The sequence below is a fragment of the Sabethes cyaneus genome, chromosome 2 (assembly GCF_943734655.1).
Source record: "Sabethes cyaneus chromosome 2, idSabCyanKW18_F2, whole genome shotgun sequence".
Taxonomy (NCBI): domain Eukaryota; kingdom Metazoa; phylum Arthropoda; class Insecta; order Diptera; family Culicidae; genus Sabethes; species Sabethes cyaneus.
The window spans coordinates 229,520,585-229,546,776 of NC_071354.1; the positions used below are offsets into that span (position 1 = coordinate 229,520,585).

Genomic DNA, 26,192 nt, shown 5'->3' on the forward strand with positions numbered 1-26,192 from the left:
GTTGCTTTTACAAAGGGGGGAAGGGAGAGTAATTGCTGGACATGATAGACTATTGCATATTATCGATTTCCCACAATTCGAAATTTCCGTATCAATTATTGAAAACGTAATCAATCAGCTAAACAATTCATCCAGTGATTTCTCAGGTATCATCAGAATGAAACTAAAAGAAATTAAATCATTCTTCAGTTTGTTACATATCAAATCAAATAGAAACAGACGCTCAATTAACATGTTAGGAAGTGCAATCAAATTTATTACAGGCAACCTAGACGCAGAAGATATGATTCTAATTGACAATAATTTGAATGAGCTTAGAAAAACAGGAAATTCTCTGATAAAGCAAAATAATAGACAGATAAAAATCAACACAAAATTCGAAAACAGACTTCAACTGATTAACAACGAAATTAGAAACCATCAAAGCATTTTGCACAACATAATCGAAAAAGATGATTACATTATATCAGAATTTCAAAAACTATCAATCATTCTACAGATGGATACTTTCCTAGAAACTCTTAAATCAATCGAGTACGCAATAATGTTAGCCAAATTAAACATTGTAAGCAAATTTTTACTGACACCTAAAGAATTAGAGATAATAGCACAAGAGATCAAGAATCAGGGCTTAGAAATCAATAGACCTGACGATGCCAGCGGCTACCTCACGACCACCATAATTTACAAGGGATCAACATTAATCATCAGCGTAAACATTCCGCAACTAGTTACTACATCCTACAGAAAAATCATCATCGAACCATTACCTCTTCTCAATCATACAGCCAAGATACCCCACAAAACAGTATTTATGAATGAAATGGAGATTTTGGCAATCAACTCACAATGCCAAGAAAATCATAAAGTTACAATCTGTGAACGGACACAATTAACCGATATCAGCGATAGCCTATGCGAAGCACCACTTTTGCGAGGCCATCATGGTAATTGCAACCTTTCAGAAAAACCTCCAACTTCAGATATAAAAATGCTAGCCCCAGACACACTGTTGGTTCAAACCGTTCACCAAGACGTAAAAATCAACAGCACCTGCGGCGTCAGCAACGAAAAATTAACCGGAATCCACCTAGTAACATTCCGCAGTTGTTCAATATACGTTGGAAACCAGCTCTATGAAAATTACGAACTTCAGTTCTACCAACCAATAATTCTTCCACTGCAACCTGGGAAAATAAAACCCCTGCAAATCGAAAGGCATGTAAATTTTACAGAGCTGCACGAACTCAATCTACAAAACAGACAACACCTAGAAACAATCGACGAAAAACACTTAGTCGGTTTCACATCGCTCAGCATTGCCATAATTTTCATGATCGGACTTATAATTTTTGGCATCATCAAAATTCACCAGCTAACGGAAACAGGCGATTGCTCGGGACGAGCAATACTTGAGGAGGGACGAGTTAACGACGGATCCAAAGTACACGAACCGAACGACAACCAACCAACTCTAACTCAGCGATCAATCACCTGTACAGGAAAACAGTCAGCAGTTTTGACACCCAGCAACACCGGACGATCGAAGGCAGCGAACATCAGTGCATGCAACGTGACATCGCCAGGTTTTGCAGGCTTAGCATATTTTAGGCAACAGACTAGGGCAGTGAGTACCATAAACGATTCCAATAAAACCATTCCATTGTCGACCACTGTGGCGGGCAGTACTTAGTTTCCTTTTTTTAAAAACTCCTCGTATGTAACCCAACTCTTAACTTATATATATATATATATATATATATATATATATATATATATATATATATATATATATATATATATATATATATATATATATATATATATATATATATATATATATATATATATATATATATATATATATATATATATTTGTTTTCAAATATCTCTTTATGGTTACCGGTTACGGTTACGGTTCATAGTGATCTCCCGGATCCGGTTGGCTCGTATTATAGCTCGTAAGTGCAGCAAAGTAACTGATATGGCTACAGTCGATGATTTGTTTCAAAATTTTTTATTAATTTGACAAAATAATATGACAAATGCCATCCCAAGTAACAATTTGAGTTTTGTTGCACGCTTATGATGGTATTTATGATCAATTTTAGTCACAAAACCATCATAAGAGCGTAATAAAACTTTCAATGTTACCTGGGATCTAGCGGTCGTCGAAGGAACACCGGAATAACTCCATATCGCCACCATCTGCGGGAAATATGAAAATAGAAAAGATTTTCGGGCAAATTCCCCAATTTGGTGATAAAATATCAAAAGATAGAAAAGTTCCGGCCATTTTAGTGAAATTTTCGGTGCTGAAAATGATGTAGACCTTAGAGGGGTTAATCCTAGGTTTATTAAGCCTTTTACCCAAACTGGCGTAGCACTCAGCACTTTCGTGGCCTTGGGGTCAGCTGCAACTGCATTTTAGCCACGAAAGTATTGTAATAGATCCTCCGTTTGAGGTTCGCCCCAAAGTTTCCTTTCGGTCGCTGCACCTCCTCCAGAGATCTCTTCATGATCTCATGTTCAACCTGTGAAATGGTCGAGCCGCTATTTTTTTTTCTTTGGAATCTGCCGCGAACGGAAAGATAAAAAATACGAAGTGCCTGCCAGAACTTGCCGGTTTTATCAAGAAGTTTCACTCGAAGGAAGATATTCTGCTTCTGCTGTACTTTATGGTCTCGCAGCACCGGCGAGTGGCCGAAACCAGGCTTTCATTCTACGCTCTCGCCTTTTCCCAGACAATAGACAATGTTGTAAATGCCGGATCGGTTATATCCAATGGACACGAAGTGCCTCACGATGTTCAACTTCTTCGCTCCAGAGTATAGATGGTAGTAAGAACAAAGAATCGAGCGTGCTTGACTGTTCTCGTGATGGCTGCTGCAAATCACTTATATTTCACTTGTAGTTGTAATCACTTGTTACTTCTCTGGCTAGTTGACTCATAAAAGCATACATATCATGCATTACAATCAAAAACTGCAGCCAACCGAAAATATCAACAAACCATTACCGAATAAATTTAGACACCTGTTCGATGGCTCCGACCTATAAAGATGCGGCTATCCCAAAAAAAAAAAAAAATCTCATCTTATCAACGATACTTTGCTGATACCGTATTCAAGTGAAATTTCATCAGAAAACAGACGGCTTAACCCGCGTGCCACTGCACTGACAATACTGCCAGCTCGGGGTCGGTTGATAAGCTACTCAATTAACAGTCGCTCGCGAAATTGGATGATAATGCAGATTTTTGCGTTTTGACAAGAGAATGATTTGCAGTCTGTTTTGTTGTCTTGAAATTATTTTGATTGACCTTGTATGGTAGCATTGTTTGGTACCGGCAAAACTAAACCATCTCATTGACCGATACCACCACAAGCTGGATAGATTTCTTCTGCGTGTACAGAATAAAATTATATAGAGATTTGCTCGAAAATCGAAAACTATACTTTCGTCAATATGCTTTGCAGTTACAGTATCAGTACCGGTCCGGTCTGATTTAACACCGACCAATGGTCCTAAAACATTGTCAATCTTTTAAATTTGATAAACCTGTTAACTCTGGTTTGACAAATTTACATTTGCAATTTAAAATTGCAAAGCACCAAGACGCTCATTGAAAACCTCCGACGCCTCCATCGACTTTGCCAGCTGTGCTGTCCAAAAAACCCAGCAACCAAGTCACCTTCATCTTAGCCGAGAAAACCCAATTGATAACAATCAAAGGTGCCGGTGCTTTTATCAGTTGACATGCGTCTATTACGGAATATTGTGTACGTACAATTTGGGAAATTAGGAATATGCTTGCCTCTATCGTATTCTCGCCATGTTATGCTAACCTGAACAAACATGAATTTGCTACTAATTTCCTTTACTAGTCACGGTAGCAGGGAAGTCCATTACAATACCCATCCAATCGATGAGCTTGACAAAAAAAAACAGTGAAAATTTCTGGTTCCATACATACAGCTCGTGATAAACAACAGATTGGTTCAGCCACTAGGTACTAGTGAATATTTTTGTGGGCTCATCTAAAATGCTAGTAGACTTTCTGTAATCATCCTTTAAAAAATTGCAGAAGAAAAATAACTACTATTACAGTTAGTCACCAAAACGTATTCCTCTAGACCTCCAACAATCACTACATTGAAATAAATCGTCTACATTCATCTTTATTCTCATGCGATCAAGGTTGCGAAATACGTATTATTTACGATGTGCTATTTTTAGCCCCAACATAGCATAGCATCGATCAACCCGCATGTTTGCCATTCCAGTCGAACGAAACCGACCGGCCGCGCCTTCCGGTTAACGTTATCGACGACGAAAACGCGCAGCGCTATGATCTCCGAGTTGAGTTGAACCAACGCAAGCTCATGAATTTGTTAGGGCAGTTTCGCCGGTTCTAATTGATTCACACGCGCCATCAGCGGTTTTTTTTTGCCTTGTTCTGACCGTCAATCATCTCGCAGTCGGTCGGTTCGGTCGGGCAGGCTGGATACGTCATGAGAAAAACGGAACTCGAGAACCGACGTCACTAGTCTGTAGGTTTTCGTCGCAGCATCAGAGTAGAGTGAATTGTTTTGTGTATTTCATAGGCGCAATTCATAGATAAGGTTGATCATATGAGCATGAGCATATGATCATGTGTGAATGAAAAATAATAAAAGCTAATTGGAACAACAACCGATCACTACAAAATGGTTCAAGTTGTTTGTGTAATTTTACACTTGGTTTTGATTCCTGTTTGTTTCTACTGATTGTTAATGTTAATGTTCTCTGCTGAATAAACCTTATTTGGGAATAAACCGTTTGCTCATTTAGCTATCATTTCATGATCATACATGCAATTGAATAAGATAGGTGGATGGAATTAGTGGATAGGGAAAAATAAATCAGCTAGAATCAATTTTAATCCAGCTGACTGTATTATTCATCTGCATTTTTCTTGCCATATTAGGAATGATCGCACTCTGCTGACGGTAGCAACTCCTAAGCTAGCACAAATCTGACTGACTAAATAAAACAATAAAAAATCGCCAACAATAGCAAACAAACGGCATCGCCCACCCGGTCGGTTGACCGTCGATTTTGATAGCCGGGTTTTATCAGGAGCATACGCGGGCAAACAGTCGGTAAACCCCCTAAAATTTTGCACAGAGCAGCAGTAGATTAGTCACCGAAATGGAACGAATGTGATTCATCGAACAACCGTCCGCTCTAAATAGACGAGGTAATACCTACCTGTGTATCCACCCTTACGAAGCGAGGTGATGCTACAATCAGCGGATGAAGGCCGACTTATCTGCTGCTCCAATACGATACGGAGAACGAAATCACTTTCGCTTCAAAGCCGGATCGAGCTGTTGGACTTCAAGGAAGGAGATGCTGTTTAAACAAGATTGGGTTCCGTGGAAAAGTTCGAGTTTTATTTGAGTCAAGTGTTTCTTAACTGTTCAAACTCATGTTGATTTTCCTGTCATAAAAAAATGAGTCTAGCTGGATTTTTGCTCAATGACAAATTACGATACGGACCGCTGAGCTTTGTTGCGCAAGATTACAGAAATAATGGCACATTCCGTTTTAAGTTGGCATATCATGAGCAGGATTCATAATCTTTTCCGTTTGTACTCACGTGATTGCTTGCTGCGCAGGCCTTTCTCTTCAGCATTGCAGCCAGCGGTGCTGCACTTCACAATTGCACAGTACCGTTGGGCGGCTGGAACCAGGTTTTCGTTCGACGCTCTCGTCTATCTCAAGAAGGAAGAGGTTATGTCAGGCGGACACGAAGTGTCTAACGATGTCCAACTTCTTTGCTCCGAGGTGGAGCTGTCAGTACGGACAAAACATCAAGCGTAGTTACTGGACTGTTTTCGCATGAAAAATCGCGAAAATCAATGTAGGTCACTTATTGTACTTTGGAGGAAAGTAGCGAAAACATATTTGTTTTAGATGTAATCACGAAGTTTTCTTCTAATACCACATATCATATTTCGGGCATTGCATTGTGTTAACTAACACCATTGTTATAAAATAGTTGTGGCGACCGATATATGAATAATTCTCGCGAAACTTTTCAAAAGGACCTAAGTAACATTGAGAGACTTTCTCTAGTGTCCCTCTCTTCTGATTATTGCAGCGACATAAATGCATTTTAACCAAAGTTTTCTTAACGAATAGTTAGCTTGTGATGCCAGCAACCGATTCATGTAAAGCTGATGTATTAAAGTGCCTTTGCATCGCCATGATAAGCGAAAGACGAGAGACCCGACGAGAATCTCTCATTGTCATGTAATATATTCAAAACATAATGCAAAGCTTGCTGCTCTACTTTTCAACGCAAAATATTTGTGGAGTTCAGTCTGTACTTTTGGTGTTAAAACTTTCAACTTTTTTTTTTTTTTTTTTTTTTTTGTTTTTTTTTTTGTTTTTTTTTTTTTTTTTTTCTCTTTTCAACGACGTATAGCAGTCGGCTTTTTACTTTTCTGTTGGGAAGAATAAATGCTTAATGCGAGAAATGAAGATTCAGGCAAACTGAAAATTCTTGATATTAGGCCAAAAATATAGACTTAGCGAAGGTGAGAGTCGAACTCACAGCTCCCAATCTCTAGTTGAGCGTGTTGTTTAACCAATTACACAATTTAATTTTTGTAAAAGTTGTATCTGGTAGCGGTTTGTCATCTATTTCATATGATTTTCTTTGGGCACCTGTAGGCAGTGCCTTAAACAATCGCCGGTGGAAGTCAAGGTCATATGCCGACAAGAAATAAGGGCTCTTTCGAACTTCGTTGGCCCTCCAGCCAAACAGGGGGTTAGTGTTGCAGGCTTTGCAAGCCGCCATCACAAAAAATACTAAAGCACGGCACGAAGAACAAGAAAATTCTAACTGGAACAATCGGAATAGACCCACGCGACGAAAAAGTACTATGGATTGGGAACTCGGGACGTGCAACTGCCGATCTCTCAACTTCCCAGGGGAGCACTCGAGTGCTTTCCGACGTATTGAAGAGCCGCAAGTTCGGTGTTGTAGCGCTGGAGGAGGCGTGCTAGAAGAGCTCAACGGTAAGTACGTTCAGAGATGGACATACCATCTATCAGTTGGAGAGTGAATACGACCGCTGCCCAAAACATGATATCAAGATCGTCATCGGGGATTTCAATGCTCAGGTCAGCCAGGAGGAAGAATACAAACCGGTGATTAGAAGGTTCAGCGCACACTAGCTGACAAATGAAATGGGCCTAAGACTTCAAGAACATTGCCGTACCTTTTTCCAGCACAGAATCCTACACAAGTACAGCTGGAGGTCATCAAATCAGACAAAATCACCCATTGACCATGTTTTGATCGACGGTCGGCACTATCGACTCAGGCATTATCGACGTCAAATCCTATCGAAGCGCTAACGTTGACACGGACCACTACCTAGTGATGGTTAAGATGCGTCCAGAACTCTCTGTTGTGAATAACATTCGGTACCGACACCAGCCTCGGTTAGATCTCGCGCGGCTAAAACAGCCAGACGTCACCAACTACTACGCGCATTCATTCGAAGCTGCGCTGCCAGAAGAGGACAAGCTGGACGAAACCCCTCTCGAGGACTGTTGGAACACCATCAAAACAGTTATCAGCAGTGTAGCGGAGAGTCCCATCGAGCATGTGGCCCGAAATCAACGGAACAATTGGTTTCAAGATAAATGTAAGAGTGTGATGGGCGAGGAGAACACTGCGCGGGCGACCAAAATACGCAGTGCCACATGTCAGAACATGGAAAGACACAAACAGGAAAAGATGCAGCGAAACCAAATCTTCCGGGAGAAAAAGCGCTACCTGGAAGAGCAGGAATATGCAGAATTGGAGCGGCCGCATCGTTCTCAGGAAACGCGAAAGTTCTACCAGAAACTGAACGGATTCCGCAAAGGCTTTGTGCCGCGAGCCGAAATGTGTCGGAATAAGAATGGCAATCTTATGAAGAACGAAAGTAAGGTGGCCGAAAGGTGGGAGTAGCAATTCGATAAACACCTGAATGGTGTCTAGGCTGTGCAACAAACGGGGAAGAGGTGCCAGCTCGAACGATAAACGAAGTTGAGGAAGCCATTATGCAGCTAAAAAACAATAAGAAAGATGGCATCGGAGCGGATTAAAATGGAACCAGGAAAGCTGGCCGCTTGTAGGTATGCACCGGCTAATTGTTAGAATTTGGGATACGGAACAGCTACCGGAGGAGTGGAAAGATGGGGTTATCTGCCCGATCTACAAAAAGGGCGACAAGTTGGACTGTGAGAACTATCGAGCGATCACCGTTCTCAATGCCGCCCCAAATCATTGTCCGCCAACTAACGGTTGACAACTAAAATTTTGGAATTTTTTCTCAAGCTGTCAAAAAAAGACAAAGATACATGAAGAAGATCTGATTTACCGAAATGAAAGATACATTATCCATTGTTGAAAAAAAAAATTAGTGTACATTTGAAAACGGTTCGTAATCGGCTGTTCGGCGAAGCTTTCGTTTGACGTCGAAACAGGAGCGTTGTACGGTCGCCATGTCAACTTTGCGAATGCATCTCTTGATTCTACCAATCAACTGTTTGCAATTCGTAGCTCTCCAGTTATTTTTGTACACCAAGTAACTCAAAATCCTCGATGGGGCGCACTGAGACAGATTTTACGGGTCGTGGTCTTTCGGTAAAAATGCGATCGAATGGGTATTCAGGAGCGATTGTGTTTTTTGGCATAATGCGATGATGCTCTATCCGGTCAAAACACGTATTGTTCATCTGCATGATGTTTTTATAGAAACAGGATCAAAATTTTCTTCAAAAATTCGTTTGGTGTATCTTAATTGATAGCCAAACCAGAAGGCTTGTTGTTGAAGAAACGAGAAAGGGAACGATGTCCTTCTGCGTCCATAATTTTGGCTGGTCTTCCACTACCTTGCTTGCGAATAGTTGTTGTGTATCTTAAGATATGGTAAACAGTCGAAGCCGCAACATATTCGCTTTTTAAATGTTGTACCGTAAACTTTTCCCGAGATTTCTGTGAAAGTTCGTAGAAATGTACAACGAGCTTGCGGAATGCTTCTTGTTTTGACGCCATTTTAAGCAAAACTGACAGAAAGAGGAGAGAAAGAGCTAACACATACACTCTCATTTCTCCCTGAGCTTGTTTGTTGTTGAGTATAGGGGCCTCGAAAAAATTCCAAAATTTTAGTTGTCACCCGTTATCACCAATTGCTAACAAATTTTGTGGGAACTTATCAAATCGGTTTCGTCGAAGGGCGGTCTACAGCGGATCAAATATTTACACTGCGGTAGATCCAGCAAAAGGGCCGTGAATACAGGGTTCCCACGCACCATTTGTTCGTTGACTTCAAAGCCGCATATGATACCATCGACCGGAAAGAGCTATGGAAAATCATGCAGGAAAACAAATTTATGGTCAGCAACAACAACAACAACAACAACAACATGGTCAGTGCTGTGTTCGAGTGGATTGTTAAGAAAATCACACAGAGGGTTTAGTTAACGACAAGGTCGTCAGAGTCAATTTATGGCAGTCAGCATGGCACCGAATATCACCCTTCCCTTCCCTTCTTCATTGTACCAACATGCTCCCATAGACTCGGGAAACCATCACAAAAATATAAAATTAGTTCAACTAATAAGATAATAAGATCTTGCAACTCGAAGCACTAAACATTGCATTCTAAAAGTTCTATTACTTTTTCGATCATTAATTACACTAAATACTGAGGTTAGTGACCAATTAATATTCATCACTATATTTTCACTTTTTTGCCGTGGGTTTCTCATTAATTTTTTCAGCCGTTTCAGTCGTCAAATCTCTCGCGAAACTTAACTTGAGGCACAAAAAACTTTCATTTATTACCCGAACAGTAATTTAAAGAGATATTATAATCATTTAGCCCAAATTGTTCACTTGAATTGATAGGAAAAACTTTACTTCGTTTCGATTGCAATTCCGAATTCGCGACTGTCGTACGTTGCCAAGGGAACGGACGTTTATATGGAGTGATGCCAACGTAAACATTTGAGCATGAATTTGACCAATTATTTTCGCTATTAAATTAAAGGTCGTAGAGTGTCGATAATATACTTCTAAAATTCACTGATAATAAAATTCACCGTAAATAACAGTTTATGTCATAGGATTACTGTCGGATGTGGTTCAACAGTTCAACAGTGTTTTGGAAGATCCTACACACTTAAAAAAAAGCGCCGAAGTCGGCTAAATTTTGCCGAGATTTGGACAGCCGAGCGTTCGGTAAAATTTTTTATGATGTCAAACGTTAGTAAAGATCCGTAAACGTCGATTTGCAAAACCGAAATTTTTACCGAACGCTCGGCTGTCCAAATCTCGGCAAAATTTAGCCGACTTCGGCACTTTTTTTTAAGTGTGTAGACCGGATGATTTCATAGTTTTCCGTAATTGCTTTGGCGATTGCTTACGGTCCAAACGAGTCACGAAATAACTTTGTTTTTCTATATGTACAAGTTTTGTAATTTTGTTTGTCATCTATTTCATATAAAATTTTATTTTATTTTACCTGAAACGGATTCTATCGTCAGAAACGAACGATATTTTAAAGACACACTTAATCGCCATCTCCGACGGTTTTCTGAGATCTTTTGTAAACAAAATAAGCCTTTAGGAACGAAAAGTTGTGTTCAGAATTTCTGCTGCTTTAAATAAAGTATAATTCTTAATCTAGAATATTTTGTTTATTAAATTAATGTGACTCAATATCTTATACCACAAACCGATAAAGGCAGTTTTGCGAAAAATTTTCATCTTTGCTAAAGCATCTGCTTCATATCTTCAATTCTTCTTTGCAAAATGATTCGTTGTTGAGCTTGAATAGATAATCGAAAATCTTTCCCGAAAAAATTCTATATGGTTTAATTGCATCAAATTGACACTGTCAATACAACTTTCCGCCGCGTTTAACTGAGCTAAATTTTACAAATATGAGGTACAAATCTGTTTTCAAAAAATCCTAAGTTTTGCTAGAACCACTGGAAAATTATAGACTGCTTGGATCATTCCTAAGTAAGAAATTCCATCTTAAGGCCCAAACAGAATGCTGCGTTAACGCGTCCGTCAGCGTTATTCTGACAGTTTTCCAATGGGTTAACTGTCAAGTTGGCGCTAACGGATACGTTGACGCAGCATTCTGTTTGTCCCTTTAGACGGTCGCACAACATAGTGGAAAAATCCACCATAGTGTAGTTCTGTTGATCCACAACTTCACTCACTGCTCTCATATGCCCAAGAAACGTTTTTGAGAAAACTTAATTTGAAAATTGTATGAATATGTGGGCCAGTGCAGACGCATGGTACATGACAATAGTGGTGAAGCACCTGAGTAGCAAAAAGACTGGGATACCGATTTGATTACGCAACAAGTATTTCATAATCTCCAATTATATCTACCAAACTTTGTAAGCTGAAAGAATGAGCATAACAAGGATAAAAACCCGATTTAATCAACCTATTGGTGAAAGGAACCCTTGTTATACCATCTCATTTGTCATTTGAGTCAGAATTCGACACGCTTTCAGAATACACTACACTATGGTAGTTAGGCCATTACAAATATTTTATTAAGTTTTTGTCCTTCCGGTGATCTTTATTTAAAGTTAAAACGTGAACACCAAATCTATTCTTGCTTTTAATATACAGGGTACGGGAGAGTATTCCCAGCACGCTACTAAATTCGGCATACATTACCTTTTTTTGCTGCGCTTTCCCAAATAAAAACTTTACCACTATATAACAATACTGAAGCGAATGTAGCACTCATAGGCTTTAATGTGTTATAACTATTTTCATAAAAATGTAAGTAGTTTGCTAAATTTTATTCAATAAACGTCAAAACCACTGTTTTTTCACTGGCACGTAATCAGGCTGAAAAAACCAGCAGCAATCGCTTACGCGTATCCGCTCTTGATGATGGTTTGGAAAACACACAATTATGATCACGTTTACTTATTCTAGAAACTAAACAGCTGTGAAAATGCTATCGCAGAACAATTCTACTTCTACACTTCACGGAAGCACACAAAAATTCCCCGCTGATATGAAAATATAAATCAATTTTCATTCACTAGACATTAGCAGCATTTTGTTTTTAATTCCAGCATATGGTGCGTTATTTACACTACTACCAATGTGTGAGGTAGTTACTCCTAAAAGTGTTCTATCGTGTTGACATAGCTAGTATTTGAGTGACAACCGGCGCTAACGTATATGAACGATTCAATGATACACTAGTGCCAGCAGCAAGCTGTTGTCACTGAAAAACTAGTTATCTTCAAAGAGCCGATATATAGGCTATACCGACACGTTATTAATCGGTCTCTCTTTTGATCTGTTTTTGAAAAGCATTTAATCCCTGTGCTGGCTATTTCGGCCGGTCGGATTTAAAAAACACAGACACCACTACATATAGAAAATGGGCTCAATTTAGCCGCAGCGACTTCATCATTTCTCGCGACTATAACTCAAATTCCGTAGCGTTTCGTTAAGACCAAAATTCACGCCGATATTCAGTAAATATTATTCTATGAACTGGTATAAAAATCTTGTCTCGAATAAATATAGTTTCAGCGTAATTCCTGAATATTGTTCAGGCTACCGCTTAATGGGCTGGAAATACCCTCCCGTACCCTATTTTAAGGTTACAATTGAGTAGTACGTATCCAATAAAATCGTTTTCGATGCGCAAACGTAGTCTTTATGTACCATTTTGGAGGCGTAATACGCATTTAGGAATAATTTTAAACGATTTATTTATATAGGTATTTCTATGCGATAAGATCCGATTAAGCGCTACCAGATTCATTCCACTATGCAACTTTGTGCTGAAAATCGTACGTTTGTTTGCTACTGTCATTATAAACGATGGAATATCAACTTGTGCGCGAAGTGGTGAATGACTCTTTGGGTTAAAACCACTCTAAATAAAATAAAAAAAAACTTTAAAAAAACTTGTGCTCGCTTTTTTAGGCTGTGCTTACGATTTCGAATTGGTTTAGAGATATTTATGATAATTTTCGCACAAGACAGACGAGTTAGTGCTGGCTGGGCAGTTATGAATTTTTTAAACAAAGAAAATTTGGCAAAAATGATGATTTTTGGGACCACCCTAACTCAGAAAGAGGCACTCTAAGCGCCTAGAAAAGTTAAATGATGCATAACACTAACCTTTTTGATTTTTATGTTGAAAAGATGACTTTTATAGTGATTTCAATCCTCCTATGAAAGAGAAAATCGTTCCTCCATATTACGAGAAGAAATCACTTTCAATATACCCGTCAAAAAATCGATATTCCTTCCTTAGCGCAGCAAAGCGCAGAAAGCCACTTAGTTTTCCGAAAAGTAGTTAAAATTTCGTATAATGATTGATTTAACTTGAGCATTTTCTGATGTTACGCACCATACTTTCTTGATCGTTGAATAATGGTGTTGAGTTTCTCATACACTTTGTATGGAAGAACAAAATATCATTCTTCAACATGTTTAACTTCAAACATTTGTCAAAAATTCATTTTAACTTCAAACTGGCTAAAAATTTCAAGTTAACCTCCTAAATTACTCCATAAAATGATAAAAATATAATAATGGCAAAATGTTGAAATTAGATTTTTGACTTTTGACCACCTCTGCGCCATAGTATGCTTAATACACGTTCCCGATAAAAAAACCGTAACACGTATATGAAAATTATTGGATTTACCGTACACAAAATAATGTTAAAACATTAATATTTATTGTCAGAAATGATAATCATACTATCAAACCTATTGCTGTAAATCATTACTTTCATAATTTTGCGAGATTGTGCCATAAAAATGGAAGGTGGGTATCTTAACAATAAAAAACTTATTTTTTCCGCGAACAAAAATTTTGATTTACAGTAAATATTATTGTGTTATGGTAATTTTTTTCAAACGAAAAAGTTAATTGGAGTAATTTGGAGTGACAACTTGGAGATACAACTTTCCACGCCTTTGACTAAGTGATTATATTGTAAAGTTTTTTTTTGTAAATATGTTTTCAAAAAAACCCAACTCTTGCTAGAGCCACTGAAAAATTATAGACTGCTTGGATCATGCCAAAGTAAGAAATTCCGTCTTAGACGGTCGCATTAAAAACAGGCTTCATTCTCGGTTTTTTGCTCAGTAGATGCTTATTAGACTGCAGCGCCTCAACGAAACAGAATTCGGAAAAGTAGTGTAAGCGGCGATTGTAGAGCTAATTATTATCTACATTATTGTCGAAGAAAGTATAGTTTTATCTTTTGCATTTACGGCGCTATACGATTGTTACCCCGTTGGTAGCTGAATGAGCGCTCTTGTTGCTACCAACGGGGTAGCAGCCCCATAGCGCCGTAAATACAAAAGATAGTACTTTCTCCAACAATAATGTAGATAATAAGTAACTCTACAATTACCGTTTACACTACTTTTTCGAATTCTGTTTCGTTGAGGTGCTGTACTCAAATGAGCATCTACTTAGCAAAAAAGCTGAAAATAAAGCCTGATCAAAAATCACTAACAGGGAAACATCACTTTAGGTTACAGGCTTTGTGCTTAGCCATATACTCCATAGTTTAGTCTTGTCGAGTTCCGCAACTTCATTGCATTGCTAAGGGATTTTTTTGTAAAAACTTAACTTGAAAATTGTATGAATGTGTGGGCCAGTGAAGAGACATGCCCAGCTAGCATTTTCATATGTATAAAAAAGGTAAAAATCAGCAGCTAAATAAATCGTATTTCATGCGCAAAATGGCATATCCGTACTATTTTGGAGGCGATATACGTGATTACGAATAATTTTGAGCGTTACGACTATATAAGTATTTATATACGATAATATCCGATTAAGCGCGAGTCGCTCCGTACTATTCTACGATTTTGTGCTGAAAATCGTATGTATGTCAGTCATTATCATTATATACGACAAAAAATCAACTTGATCCCACTTTATCCAGCTTTAGTTACGATTTCGAGTTTGTTAGGAGATATTAACGATAGTTTTCGTATATTGATATACGAGTTGGTGCTAGCTGGGTGGTACATGGCAATGGTGGTGAAGCACCTGAACAGCACCAGCAAAAATGTCCACTCACTCAGTTACTTACTTACTTATGTGTCTATGTCCGCCGGTCCGGCAGAACAAAGGGATGAAATCAGAGATCTCCACTGCTGACGATTACCCGCCATGGCTTTTACCTGCCGCCATGACAGGTTTTCATCTACAGCTCCGATGTCGTTGGCTAAGCTGCGTCGCCATGAGCCTCTGGGTCTACCTCTTCTACGTTGTCCGTATGGATTCCAGTCGTTCGCTCCTTTCCTCAAGGTGTGTCCGATCCGCTTCCACCTACGTTCACGTTTCTGTGGCTATCGGCCGTTGATGACATCGACGATGGAGTTCCTCGTTGGTTATCCAGTTGTCAGGCCGCTAGGCACGAATGATATATCGCAGGCACCGGTTAATGAATACCTGTAGTTTTTGCGTTGTCTCCGCTGAGACGCACCACATTTCGCAGGCGTACAGCAGTACGGCTTTAACGTTTGTATCAAAGATTCGAGTTTTCGTACGTAGAGTGATCTGGTTTGAGCGCCAAATGTTTCGCAGATCTGCATAGGCACCCCTGACCTTCTTGATCCATGTGGCTATATCGGGCTTGGTACCACCATCGTCCGTTGTCTGGCTACCAAGATATTGAAAGGCGTCTTCCAGCTCAACTTGTTGTCCCTTGTTGTACTGTGAAGCTGGTGGAATTGTCAGTGTTCACTACCATAGACTTAGCTACATTTACTGTGAGACCTGCTCCCAGGCAGCTCACTCAATGCTCACTGGCAATTTATTTATTTGATTCAAAGTGGCACTCCAACCATCTGCTTTTTCTGCTTAAGGGAACCGCCAACCCTGGATCTAGATTAGCTGGAAGTGCACAAAGAACCATCAAAATGATGCCTTGTGGTGGCAAATCATTATCAGTGTGCCTTTTCTGGTGAACTCTTTATGATGATTAAACAACAAAAATGAATTGTTGGGTTTCCTAGTTTCCGAGTGGATTTCCCATCTTTCACGATTCGGTCGTTAAATTCTCACTCATTTCATATGGCAGCCAAGCAAAAACAAATATGAAATCAAAACAACAATAAATCGATAGGGAGCGCTTAGCAGTTTTAAGGAAAATGGCAGCGAAAAAAAATCTTGTTTTAATAAGATTAGTTAGGCCATTGCAAATTATTTTTAAAGTTCTTCTCACCCACCCCGCCCCCCTTTTAAATCAACTTGCAAAATCGGGGGGCAAAAAAATCGGGGGGGGCATGGAATTTCCAAAAATCAGCAAAAAAAATTCTTTTTAAAATAAGAACGCACATATTAAAAGCAAGAATAGAACTGGTTTTTACGTTTAAACTTTAAGTAAAAATGCTTAAAACGCATATTTTTTTTTGTCGATTAGGAAAATCTCCTTGTTTTTTTTTTAAATTTTGCATAAAAAAGTACATGTACATAAATGCAAATATCTCCGGCTGCAGTGCATCAACTTTATTTTTTTTTCATATTAAAGATGAGAAAATTTTCTATCGTTCAGTTGAACTTCACTTTTTTGTAAGAATAATAGTACTGTTGATATTTGTGAATTTGTTAACAACAAAACAAAAAAGAACGCATTTTTTAGAACAATCTTAACTTTATCAAAGTTTTGAGATAAGATTAACGCGCTTGAAAAATTTTATTTTCTGTGGGCCTTAAAAACCGGTAAAACAACAAAGAAATCAGGGAGTAAATAACAACAATCGATTGCAACTTGTAGAAGGTTTGACCATTTTACTAACACAGTAATGTTTACGGATTTGAATATCATACTCATGCAAACACCCTCTCACTTGACTTATCCACATGCAACATTATAATTCATTATATTACAATCGTCATATAACACTTTTCAATTCAAAAATATTGAAAAAATAATACAGTTTACAGCCAGCCAGTTTGTGTTGTCTAAAAAACTGTTCTCGCCGGAAAGACTACATGTAAAGCTAAATGTTTTATTTTTCATTGAAATAGAAACAAAGGTCAAACACAACGATCAAGCGCTTATCGTGCATTGCTTGAACCGTAGTCAAGCGGAAAATGTTTCGGTATCAGAATTTGCAAGGAAATTCGTCGAACCTGACAAAACACAAAAAAAATCAAACTACTATCTAGAAAAGTCGTCCAAGTTGCTTGTTATTTTACGGAGCAAGCACAGTGACACTCAGTGAAATATTTCTCCTTCTTAACCGTTGAATCTTTAAATATCGAAAAGCACATTTTTTTGTAAATCATACGTGAAATACTACGTCTCATAGGACTTTTTCTATGTCGCACTCGCTTTTGCCCACGCATGTAAAACTGATGGCTGTGATATCGAGGAGTATTTTAAAATTAACAAGCAAATTTAATTCAATAAAATTTGTTTTATTTTGTTTTTTTTTTCTTTTCAACAATAAACAAGCATTTTCAACTTTGTATGTATTGCGAATAAATCACACTATCGCAAGATTAATTAGCACACTATTTGCACCTATTAAGGGCCGTCTGGCCTTCAATCACTAATTGTCTCTTTTTGTATATACTAATAACTATCGTAACTAAAGAAATAATGCATTTACTAAAAATAGTCCTCTATGACTTTTGTATAAACACTGTTTTCTTCTTCCTTCACTAGTACACACAGTCGGAAAACCGTCTCAAACTTCCAACGATCCCCTGTTTGTGTGCACTTTGCGCACAACCGAAGTCACGGCGAGGGAAATTCCCACCCGGCACCGGTTTCGCTTGTGTGATGTGTTACGCGCGAACGCGGCCACTAAAGCTGCGTCGCGGAGGCAACAGTACAGTTTGCCAGCACGTAAAATCCCCCTCCTTCCACTTCCACTGTTGAATGCTTCTCATGCATCGCTCACAGCGGGGATACGGGCGGTGGGGGTGTTTCACCAATTGATTGCAAGTTCGAATTTTCGCTAGTTGCATAGCGAAAACGATCAGCCGCTGATTTATTTATCTGGCAAGCGAAGGGTTGGTTTGATCGGAGAATCCCAGTGTTCTTCACAGTAGTCGACCAGCTGGTCTTCGACCTTGGACAACAGTTCGGTGCGATGGTCGGAGGACCAACTTTTCTGGATCAAGGCACACGATTGCAGGCTGCTGGAGCCAAGCAGGCGGCTCAGTTTTTCCGCACTGTCGACCTGTAAGCGAAAGCAAAACAAAGAAATTCGTTATTAATAATCGCAATCTTTAACGGCATCATGAAGGATTATGCAAATCGGGTGCAGGTACGAAAGATGGCTGATGAAACCGTTTCCGAGAAACGGAGGCTGGTGCGTATTTGCCGCACGGAAAGTTGGAAAATGAAAACTTCAAAACACTTTTACCCTGGGTGGAGAAAATCTAATTTTGAAATTTCCATTTTCGCACGTTCCGTGCGAAGGGACATTGTTTTCCCGGAAAGGACACCCACCTTGATTATGTAAATATCGTGCTCGAAGCAGAAGGCCTGCAGGAGAACCTCGTGCATATGGGTGGCACTGTCGCCGGGTTGCGGTGGCGCCATAAAGCAGAACAGATACTCATCGGGCGTTTTGGCCAAACTGCTGATCGCATCCGATAAGCCCATAATCAGTCGCTTTTCGATGTTTGCCATCAGGAGCGCGTGCTTTGCCGTTACGCCAATTGGCACACACTCGGCACTGCTGTAATCGAACGAGGTCGCCGCCGCCGCCGCGGCCGTCGCCTGGCAGGCGCTGCTGCTGTATTGCTCTTCAGTTGCTACCACCATCGTGCTTAACTTGCGATCACCACTGTACGTGACTTGCTCGTGTAATAAAACTGGCAAGATTGTTTGTTTTTGTTTGCTTCTTCACACACTGCGGGGTTTCGAGTTCGAACCGGTTTAACTTAACGTTTCACTTTGCTGCGTTGCTACTTGCGAGTGACGCGAACTGCTTAGTTGAATAGCGCGAAATGATTGCCCGATTCGCGCTGGTCGGTAGCCTTTTATAGACAATCGCTTCGTGCGCAGTAGTCTGCCGGCGCGAGCAGCGCTGGCAGAAGTTTGGCAGATGTGCACGTGGCTTTATTTACTTATTTTATTTAGCAATTTGTAAATATTTTCTTGATTAATTATAATTCAAAAATATTAATTGTAAATATATCTTGAAACTGCATGACATCTTTAATCGTTTGTGTTGCTTGAGAGATACAAATAAATACCAACACCAGCGTGCCTAGACATAAACAAAATAGTGGGACACCCGACCTTTCAGGAGTACGTTTTGTTCCGGATAAATGGAAACTTGACATAGGACATTAAAGAAGACTAGGATCTGGACTAATTTGAGTTTGAAGCTTTATTTGAAATTGAACTGGAAATTAGACTTGAAATTAGAATTGAATTGGTTATATCTCTTTTCTGTTCCTTTTTGTTCGCTTTTCAAGTCCTGTTTTTCCATCTTTTTGCTTCGTTTTTTCTCTTTTCTGTACCGTTTTTTTTTTTTGGTTTTTGCTCTCACCTTTCGGACGGAAGGAAAAGTGTTTCTTCTTTTTTTTCTGTACGGTGTTTTCTGTTTCATTGTTCCGTTTTTCTTCGTTTCCTGCCCCATTTTCTCTTATTTTCAGTCCAATTTTTCCTCTAGTTTTTCACTCATTTTTTTGTCAATTTTTCCTTTTTGTTTTCCATCTTTTCTTTTCCCTTTTCTGTTTTCCGTTTCCTGTTTTCGTCTTTTCTAACTTTCCTGCTTCTCGTTTTTCGCCTTCGTTTGTACCGTTTTGTTCTGTTTTTCGCTCTGTTATCTTCTTGTTTTGGCTTTTTATTTTTCGTTTTTCGCCTTTTTCGCTACTGTTTTACTTTTACTTTTGTTCCGCTTTTCCTGTTCGTCTTTTCTGTTCCATTTTCCCAAGGATTTCTTTTTTCTATCTCGTAATTCTTATCTTCTTGTTTGGTTTTTCTTGTTTTCTGCTTCTTTTCTTGTCTCATCATCCCTCTTTTTCTTTCCCGTTTTTCCACCTTTTCTGTTCAGTATTTATCTTTTTCTGTCCAGTCTTCTGGTCTTCGTTTTTCCTTTTTTCTGCCCACTGTTCCCTGTTTCACTTCTTGCTCTGTCCCGCTTTGCACAATTGTCGGTTCTGGTTTTCCTGATCGGTTTCCTCTTTTCTGTTCTGTTTTTCCTCATTATCAGACCCGTTTTTTCTGTCTCATTTTTTGTTTTCTGTCCCGTTTTCTGTTCCTTTTACATGTCCCGTTTTTCCAACTTTTTGTTTCGTTTTTTCTCTTTTTTGTACCGTTTTCTTGTTCCGTTTTATTCCGTTTCCTGCCCCATCTTCTCTTATTTTCAGTCAAATTTTTCCTCGTGTTTTTCACTCATTTTTTTGTAATTTTCCTTCTCTTGTTTTCCATATTTTCTCTTCCCTTTTCTTTCTTTCGTTTCCTGTTTTCGTCTTTTACAACTTTCCTCTTCTGGCTTTTCGTCCTTTTTTTTCCATTTTGTTCTGTTTTTTGTTCTTTTATCTTTTTGTTTTGGCTTTTTATCTTTCGTTTTTTGCCCTTTTCGCTTCTGTTTTACTCATATTTTTTGGTCCGTTTTTCCTATTTTTTCGTCTTTTTTCCTCTCGTCTCCTCTAAAGAATTTCTATTTCCTGTCACGTAATTCTTCTCTTCTAGTTTGGTTGCTCTTATTATCTGTTCCTCTTCTTGTCTCATTTTTCCTCTTTTTCGTTGCCGTTTTCCCACCTTTTCTGTCCAGTATTTATCTTTCTCTGTCCAGTCTTTCGCATATTTGTCTCGTTTTTCATCTTTTTCTCTCTCGCTTTTTCCTTTTTTCTGCCCACTGTTTCCTCTTTCTCTTCTTGCCCTGCTTGCGCCGTTTTCAGTCTTGGTTTTCTGATCGTTTTTCTCTCGTCTGTTCTGTTTTTCCTCATTATTAAACCCGTTTTTTCAGTTTCGTTTTTTGTTTTCTGTTTCGTGAAAGATCACAGTTTAAACCTAACATGAAATCGGAATTTAATTGGGCGAATCTCCAATTGAACTTGAAATTGGGTTTGACAATGAACATTAAATTTGAACTTATTTGAAGTTTTATCTTAAGCCGGTTATGGACCCGAAGTTGCTTTACTAAGTTTTACTGGAAATTAGCATTAACATTTTTCGTCGTATTCTCTTACACGTTTTACATCTTTTCTGCTCCGTTTTTTCTCTCTTCCAGTCCCGTTTTTCAACGTTTTGTTTCGCTTTTCTACTTAACCCTCTAACGGGCAACATCGTAAAAACGATGCGATCAAGCTAATGACTGTATTATCATGAAAGTACACTCAAAAGAACCTTATGTTCTGATTTTCATGCAAAAATAATTATCTGGAGGAGCGCCAGGTTAGAAAAAGTCCAATTTCTCTTTTTCGTTTTTCATGTCCAACGCTCTACCCAGATATTTTTTCAGTTCAAATACATTACAAAATTGATATAAAGCATGAAATTTACTCATGGAAAAGTTTTAAGGTCAATCATTTTGTTCTAGATGTGCTTTTTCATCAAAAGTAAAAATGGAAATATTCGCGCATTAATTAATTTCGAAATTTTTCGGAATTTTTGATTTTGAAAAATGATAACTTTTGAATGCATAGTCAGAATGTTGTGATATTAATATCAAAATGTTAAGAAATCTGTTCTGAACCCATTTTGCGTATTGTCAATTCAAAACAAATTTCGTATGCGGCTTTGGAGCTTCAAAAGCGAAGGCCGTCTACAGACGGTCTTACCCGTTAGAGGGTTAACTTACCATTTTCATGGTATTCGCTGTCACTTATTTTCCGTTTTTCCTCATTTTCTCTCGTTTTCGTTTTTTTCTGTCCCATATTTTCTATTTTGTTTTATATTGTTTTACCTTTTTTCTTTGTTTCCTCCATTTTTTTTACTTTCAGTCCTGTTGTGTATGTTTATGATTCGTTTTTTGTATTTTTGTTCCTCGTTTTCCGTCTTTTCTTTTCTCTTTTTACCGTTTCTTTCTCGTTTTTCTTCTTTTTGACGCCCCGTTTTTCCGTCTTTTTAGTCGCATTTAATCTATTTTTGGCACATATTTTCACTTTCCTCTCCAGTTCTCCTTTTTCATTTTACTTGTTTCTTTGGTTCATTTTTCCTGTTTCCCTCAGTTCTTCTGTTGGTTTCTTACTCCCTCGCTATTCTTCTTTTCCCTTTTGATTTCTCTCGCTGTTTATTTTATCTTCCTTTCCTTGTCGCGTTTTACCTTTGTTATACTATAACAAAGGTTTAAAAATTGGTCGAAAAACACGAAATTGATCCGAGGCCCGGAGGGCCAAGTCACATATACCAATCGATAGGGTTCGACGATTTGAGCAATGTCTGTGTGTGTGTGTGTGTGTGTGTGTATGTATGTAATGATTTTTTCTATCGCCTGTTTCTCAAAGATGGCTGAACCGAATCGTTCGCTATTACTTTTGTTTGAAAGGTATTATTGTCTAGTAGATCACTATTGAGTTGCTTCGTGACACGACGTCTCGTTTAAAAGTTATAAGCAAAAATGTGAAAAATACGTGACACGGTTTTCTCCGGAACTACATGACCGATTTCAACGATCTTAGTATCAAATGAAAGCCCTTATTAAAGCTAAATTATTCAGAATTTTTTAATTGAAAACAAACAAGTAGTTTAAAAGTTATGCTTAAAAAACCTGTTTTGACAAGGAAATAATTATCGCCTGTTTCTTAGAGATGGCCAAACCGATTTATGCGCTATTAGTCTCATTTGAAAGATAATATATGCTAATAGATCACTATTGAATGGTTTTTTGATTGGACGTTTAATTTGAAAGTTATGAGCAACCGTATACACCACACCAAAATTAACAATAATTTATAATGATTTTAACCAAGATAATTTACCTAATTTCAATTATTTTAATATCAAACGAGAGGTTTTGACACTACGAATATATATGCAAAATTTCATAAGAATTGGTTGTACCGGTCAAAAGATATTAACCCTCGAACACTCGCGCCAACTTTTGCAACACAGTTACTCGCGCGCACTATAACCCCAAACCAAAGAAAACGTGCGCACTAGAGGTTTGACTGGGAAAACTTGGTTTTAGGTTTATCGAACCTTTAGAATAGTTTCTTGAAATTAAAAGCTCTATCGTCTGGTGGAATCTAAACTTTGATTAATCCCCCTAAAAGTGAAATAAAAAAAAATTTTCTTCAGTATCAATATAACACATTGATGTGTTCTGCAAAGTTATAGAGCATATTATTACAAGAAATTTTGCTAGAGATAGTAACCTTCCATCTCTGCAGCTAAGATAGAAAAATCTTATTTGTTGTATATGAATTTGTAAACTCAGTTTTTATATTTTTGCTCTTTTTGTAATTGTTGTATGACTTTTTCTTGTATTACAAAATTGTACAAATGATAAAAATACACAACTTTGCTGAATTTAGTATACCTCTATGTTTGCTTGTTTAGGAACTGTAGAACTTTGATTATAAAAAATACCTTAATTTTGATTACGAATTACTCGACTACCAGCAGACGGATACATTTTAAACATTTTACATTGGCTAGTTTTGCTGCATACAGACACCATTTTTCCATATGAAGAAACGAAAGAAAATTCCACTTGGGGTCAATTGTGGTACACCTCGCATGCTGATTGTTTCGTTTCTGTGATGACGGTTTATGCTGATCTATTTTTCCAACAATTTAAATTATTAATGCATTGAATAATTATGACATTTTGCTCAGAATAAGTTTATTGAAGAATATTCGTTAGTTAAACAACGATTTGTAACTTTATAACAATATGGCGTTGAAAAACCTACACGTGTTGTACAAAATACAACAGAGTGAGTAACCGAAGGTTAATAAAAATTGATTAAAATTATTCAAGTAAACTCTATTGATGTGAATCAAATAGAATGGCATTACAGAAAATTATGCATAGTTCAAAAACCTATAAACTAGACCTTTACTAGGCAATGTATATGTTAAAGAATAAGATTTCCTCTTACAACTTACTTTTATTTGCACTTACTCAAATTAATAACAACTTACTTATCCTTACTCAGCAATTACATGAAAATAGGATCTATCAAAATTTAAAAGTGTTCCTATTTTGTTCAAAATTTGTAAACTTGTTCAATTTTCAAAATTTTTATGTAAACCAACGCATTACGCAACGTTAACCAATAGATGAATTATGTTCCGAAAACGTATCGATTTTTATCTCAAATACCAAGTAAGACCGTATAACAAAGGTTCCTTTCACCACTAGGTGGATTAAATCGGGTTTTTCTCATATTTTCTACCGTTTTCCCACCTTTCACTTGTCGAATTTTTCTTCTTTTTCTGATCCGTGTTCTCTCAATTTGTCTAATTTTCCTTTCTTTTCTCTCTGGTTTTTGCTTTTTTCTGTACACTGTTTTCCCCATCGTTTTTTCACCCAGTTCTTTCCACTGATTTTTCTCTAGTTTTTCTCTTTCTGCACCGTTTTTCGTATTTATTTACCCGTTTTTGCTCGTTTTCAGGCCCGTTTATCCACTGTTCCTGTTTCATTTTTTGACTTTTGCTCTCCCGTCTTTATTTTTCTGTTCAGTCTCGAATTTCTTCTTTTAACTCTTTTTCTATCCTTTTTTCATTTTCATCTGTTCCATTCTTTCTCTTATTATGCTCTACTTTTCTATCACATTTTGTTTCCATGTCCGTGTTATCCCTTTTGTCATCCGTTTTCCATTTTTTCTCCATTTCTTTTCATTTTTTTCTTGTTCTGTCCCATTCCCGCGCCTGATATGTACCTCTTTTTCTGTTGTTGTTTCTCCGTTTTTCTACTCTCGTGCTTTCTCCTTTACTGTTTCACCTTGTCTATCCCATTTTTACTTCTTTTTTGTCCCGTTTGTTCTAATTTTTTCTTTAGTTTTCCCTCTTTTTCTGCCCTGTTTTCTTCTTTATTTCTGTTTTTTCTCTTTTCATATCCCGTTTACCCATCCGTTCTCCGTCAAAGTACACTGAAGTCGTTTTTTACGTGGTTTTTTCTTACGCGGTTTTTTTACGCGACTATTTTTACGCGAATTTCGGAATTTACGCGGTTTTTTTACGCGAATTTTGGAATTTACACGGTTTTTTTACGCGAATTTCGGAATTTACGTGTTTTTTTACGCAATTTTCAAAATTTTCGCGGATGTGAAATCCACAAAGTTTTTTTACGCGAAATTTTGTTTTTTTACGCGTATTCCAGAATTTACGCGGTTTTTTACGCGATTTTCGGAATTTACGCGGTTTTTTTACGCGATTTTCTGAATTTACGCGAATTTCGGAATTTAAGCGGATTTTTAACGCGGAATTCACGCGGTTTTTCTACGCGATTTTCGGAATTTACGCGGATGTGCTCAAATCCACAAAGTTTTTTTTTTGGCACGAAATTTTGGTTTTTTTAGGCGAAGTCTGGAATTTACGCGATTTTTTTTACGCGAATTTCGGAATTTACGCGGTTTTTTAACGCGAATTTCGGAATCTACGCGGTTTTTTTACGCAATTTACGCAGTTTTTTTACGCGAAATTCGGAATTTACGCGGTTTTTTACGCGAATTTCGGAATTTACGTGGTTTTTTTACGCGAATTTCGGAATTTACGCGGTTTTTTCACGCGAATTTTGGAATTTACGCTGTTTTTTTACGCGGGACGTATCTTTCGCGCAAAAAGCGACTTGAATGTAATCATTTTTTCATGCAAGTTTTTATAGTTTTCTCTCACGCATTTCCTCTTTTTCTAAGCTATTTGTTTAGTTTTTGTCACGTTTTCCTTTGTGCTCTTTTCCGTTTTTCCTCCTTCTGTATTATTTTTCCTTTATTGCTTCCTTTTCTGGAGAGCAGCAAGAGACGAACCTCTACATCCATCGGTCATCCGTGAAATGCTAAGAAAATTTACTAACTTGTTCTTAAGAAGTTGTTTGCATTGTTTGATTCATGAGATACGTATTTTTTTTAATTAGGAAAGACTGAATTAACAAACAAGAATATAATAGTTCAAAAAATTTCCACATGACAGAACAAAACTTTCTGACTATTCTTGGTAGCCTTTTCGACTATAATCATTTAAATA

At 37.8% G+C, this 26,192-nt stretch overlaps 2 protein-coding genes across 2 annotated transcripts in view; one reads left to right on the plus strand and one right to left on the minus strand.

Moving 5' to 3' along the window:
• LOC128734314 (electron transfer flavoprotein beta subunit lysine methyltransferase-like) overlaps positions 1-26,192 on the plus strand; it is a 64,183-nt gene that overhangs the window by 16,921 nt on the left and 21,070 nt on the right. The window lies entirely within an intron of this gene.
• On the minus strand, positions 17,585-19,049 carry LOC128734315 (uncharacterized). The gene is made up of 2 exons (XM_053828444.1): positions 18,552-19,049; positions 17,585-18,279 (listed from the first exon to the last, which is right to left on the minus strand). The coding sequence occupies exons 1-2, from the start codon at positions 18,867-18,869 to the stop codon at positions 18,088-18,090; spliced, it is 510 nt and encodes a 169-aa protein (XP_053684419.1). The 5' UTR covers positions 18,870-19,049; the 3' UTR covers positions 17,585-18,087.

What these genes read in the sequence shown, in the direction of transcription:
- LOC128734315 (XM_053828444.1), bottom strand. Translation starts at nt 18,869, where the DNA reads ATGGTGGTAGCAACTGAAGAGCAATACAGCAGCAGCGCCTGCCAGGCG. An exon ending in ACGATATTTACATAATCAAG is followed by an intron (nt 18,280 to 18,551) that starts GTGGGTGTCCTT and finishes TTTCGCTTACAG; the next exon opens with GTCGACAGTGCGGAAAAACT.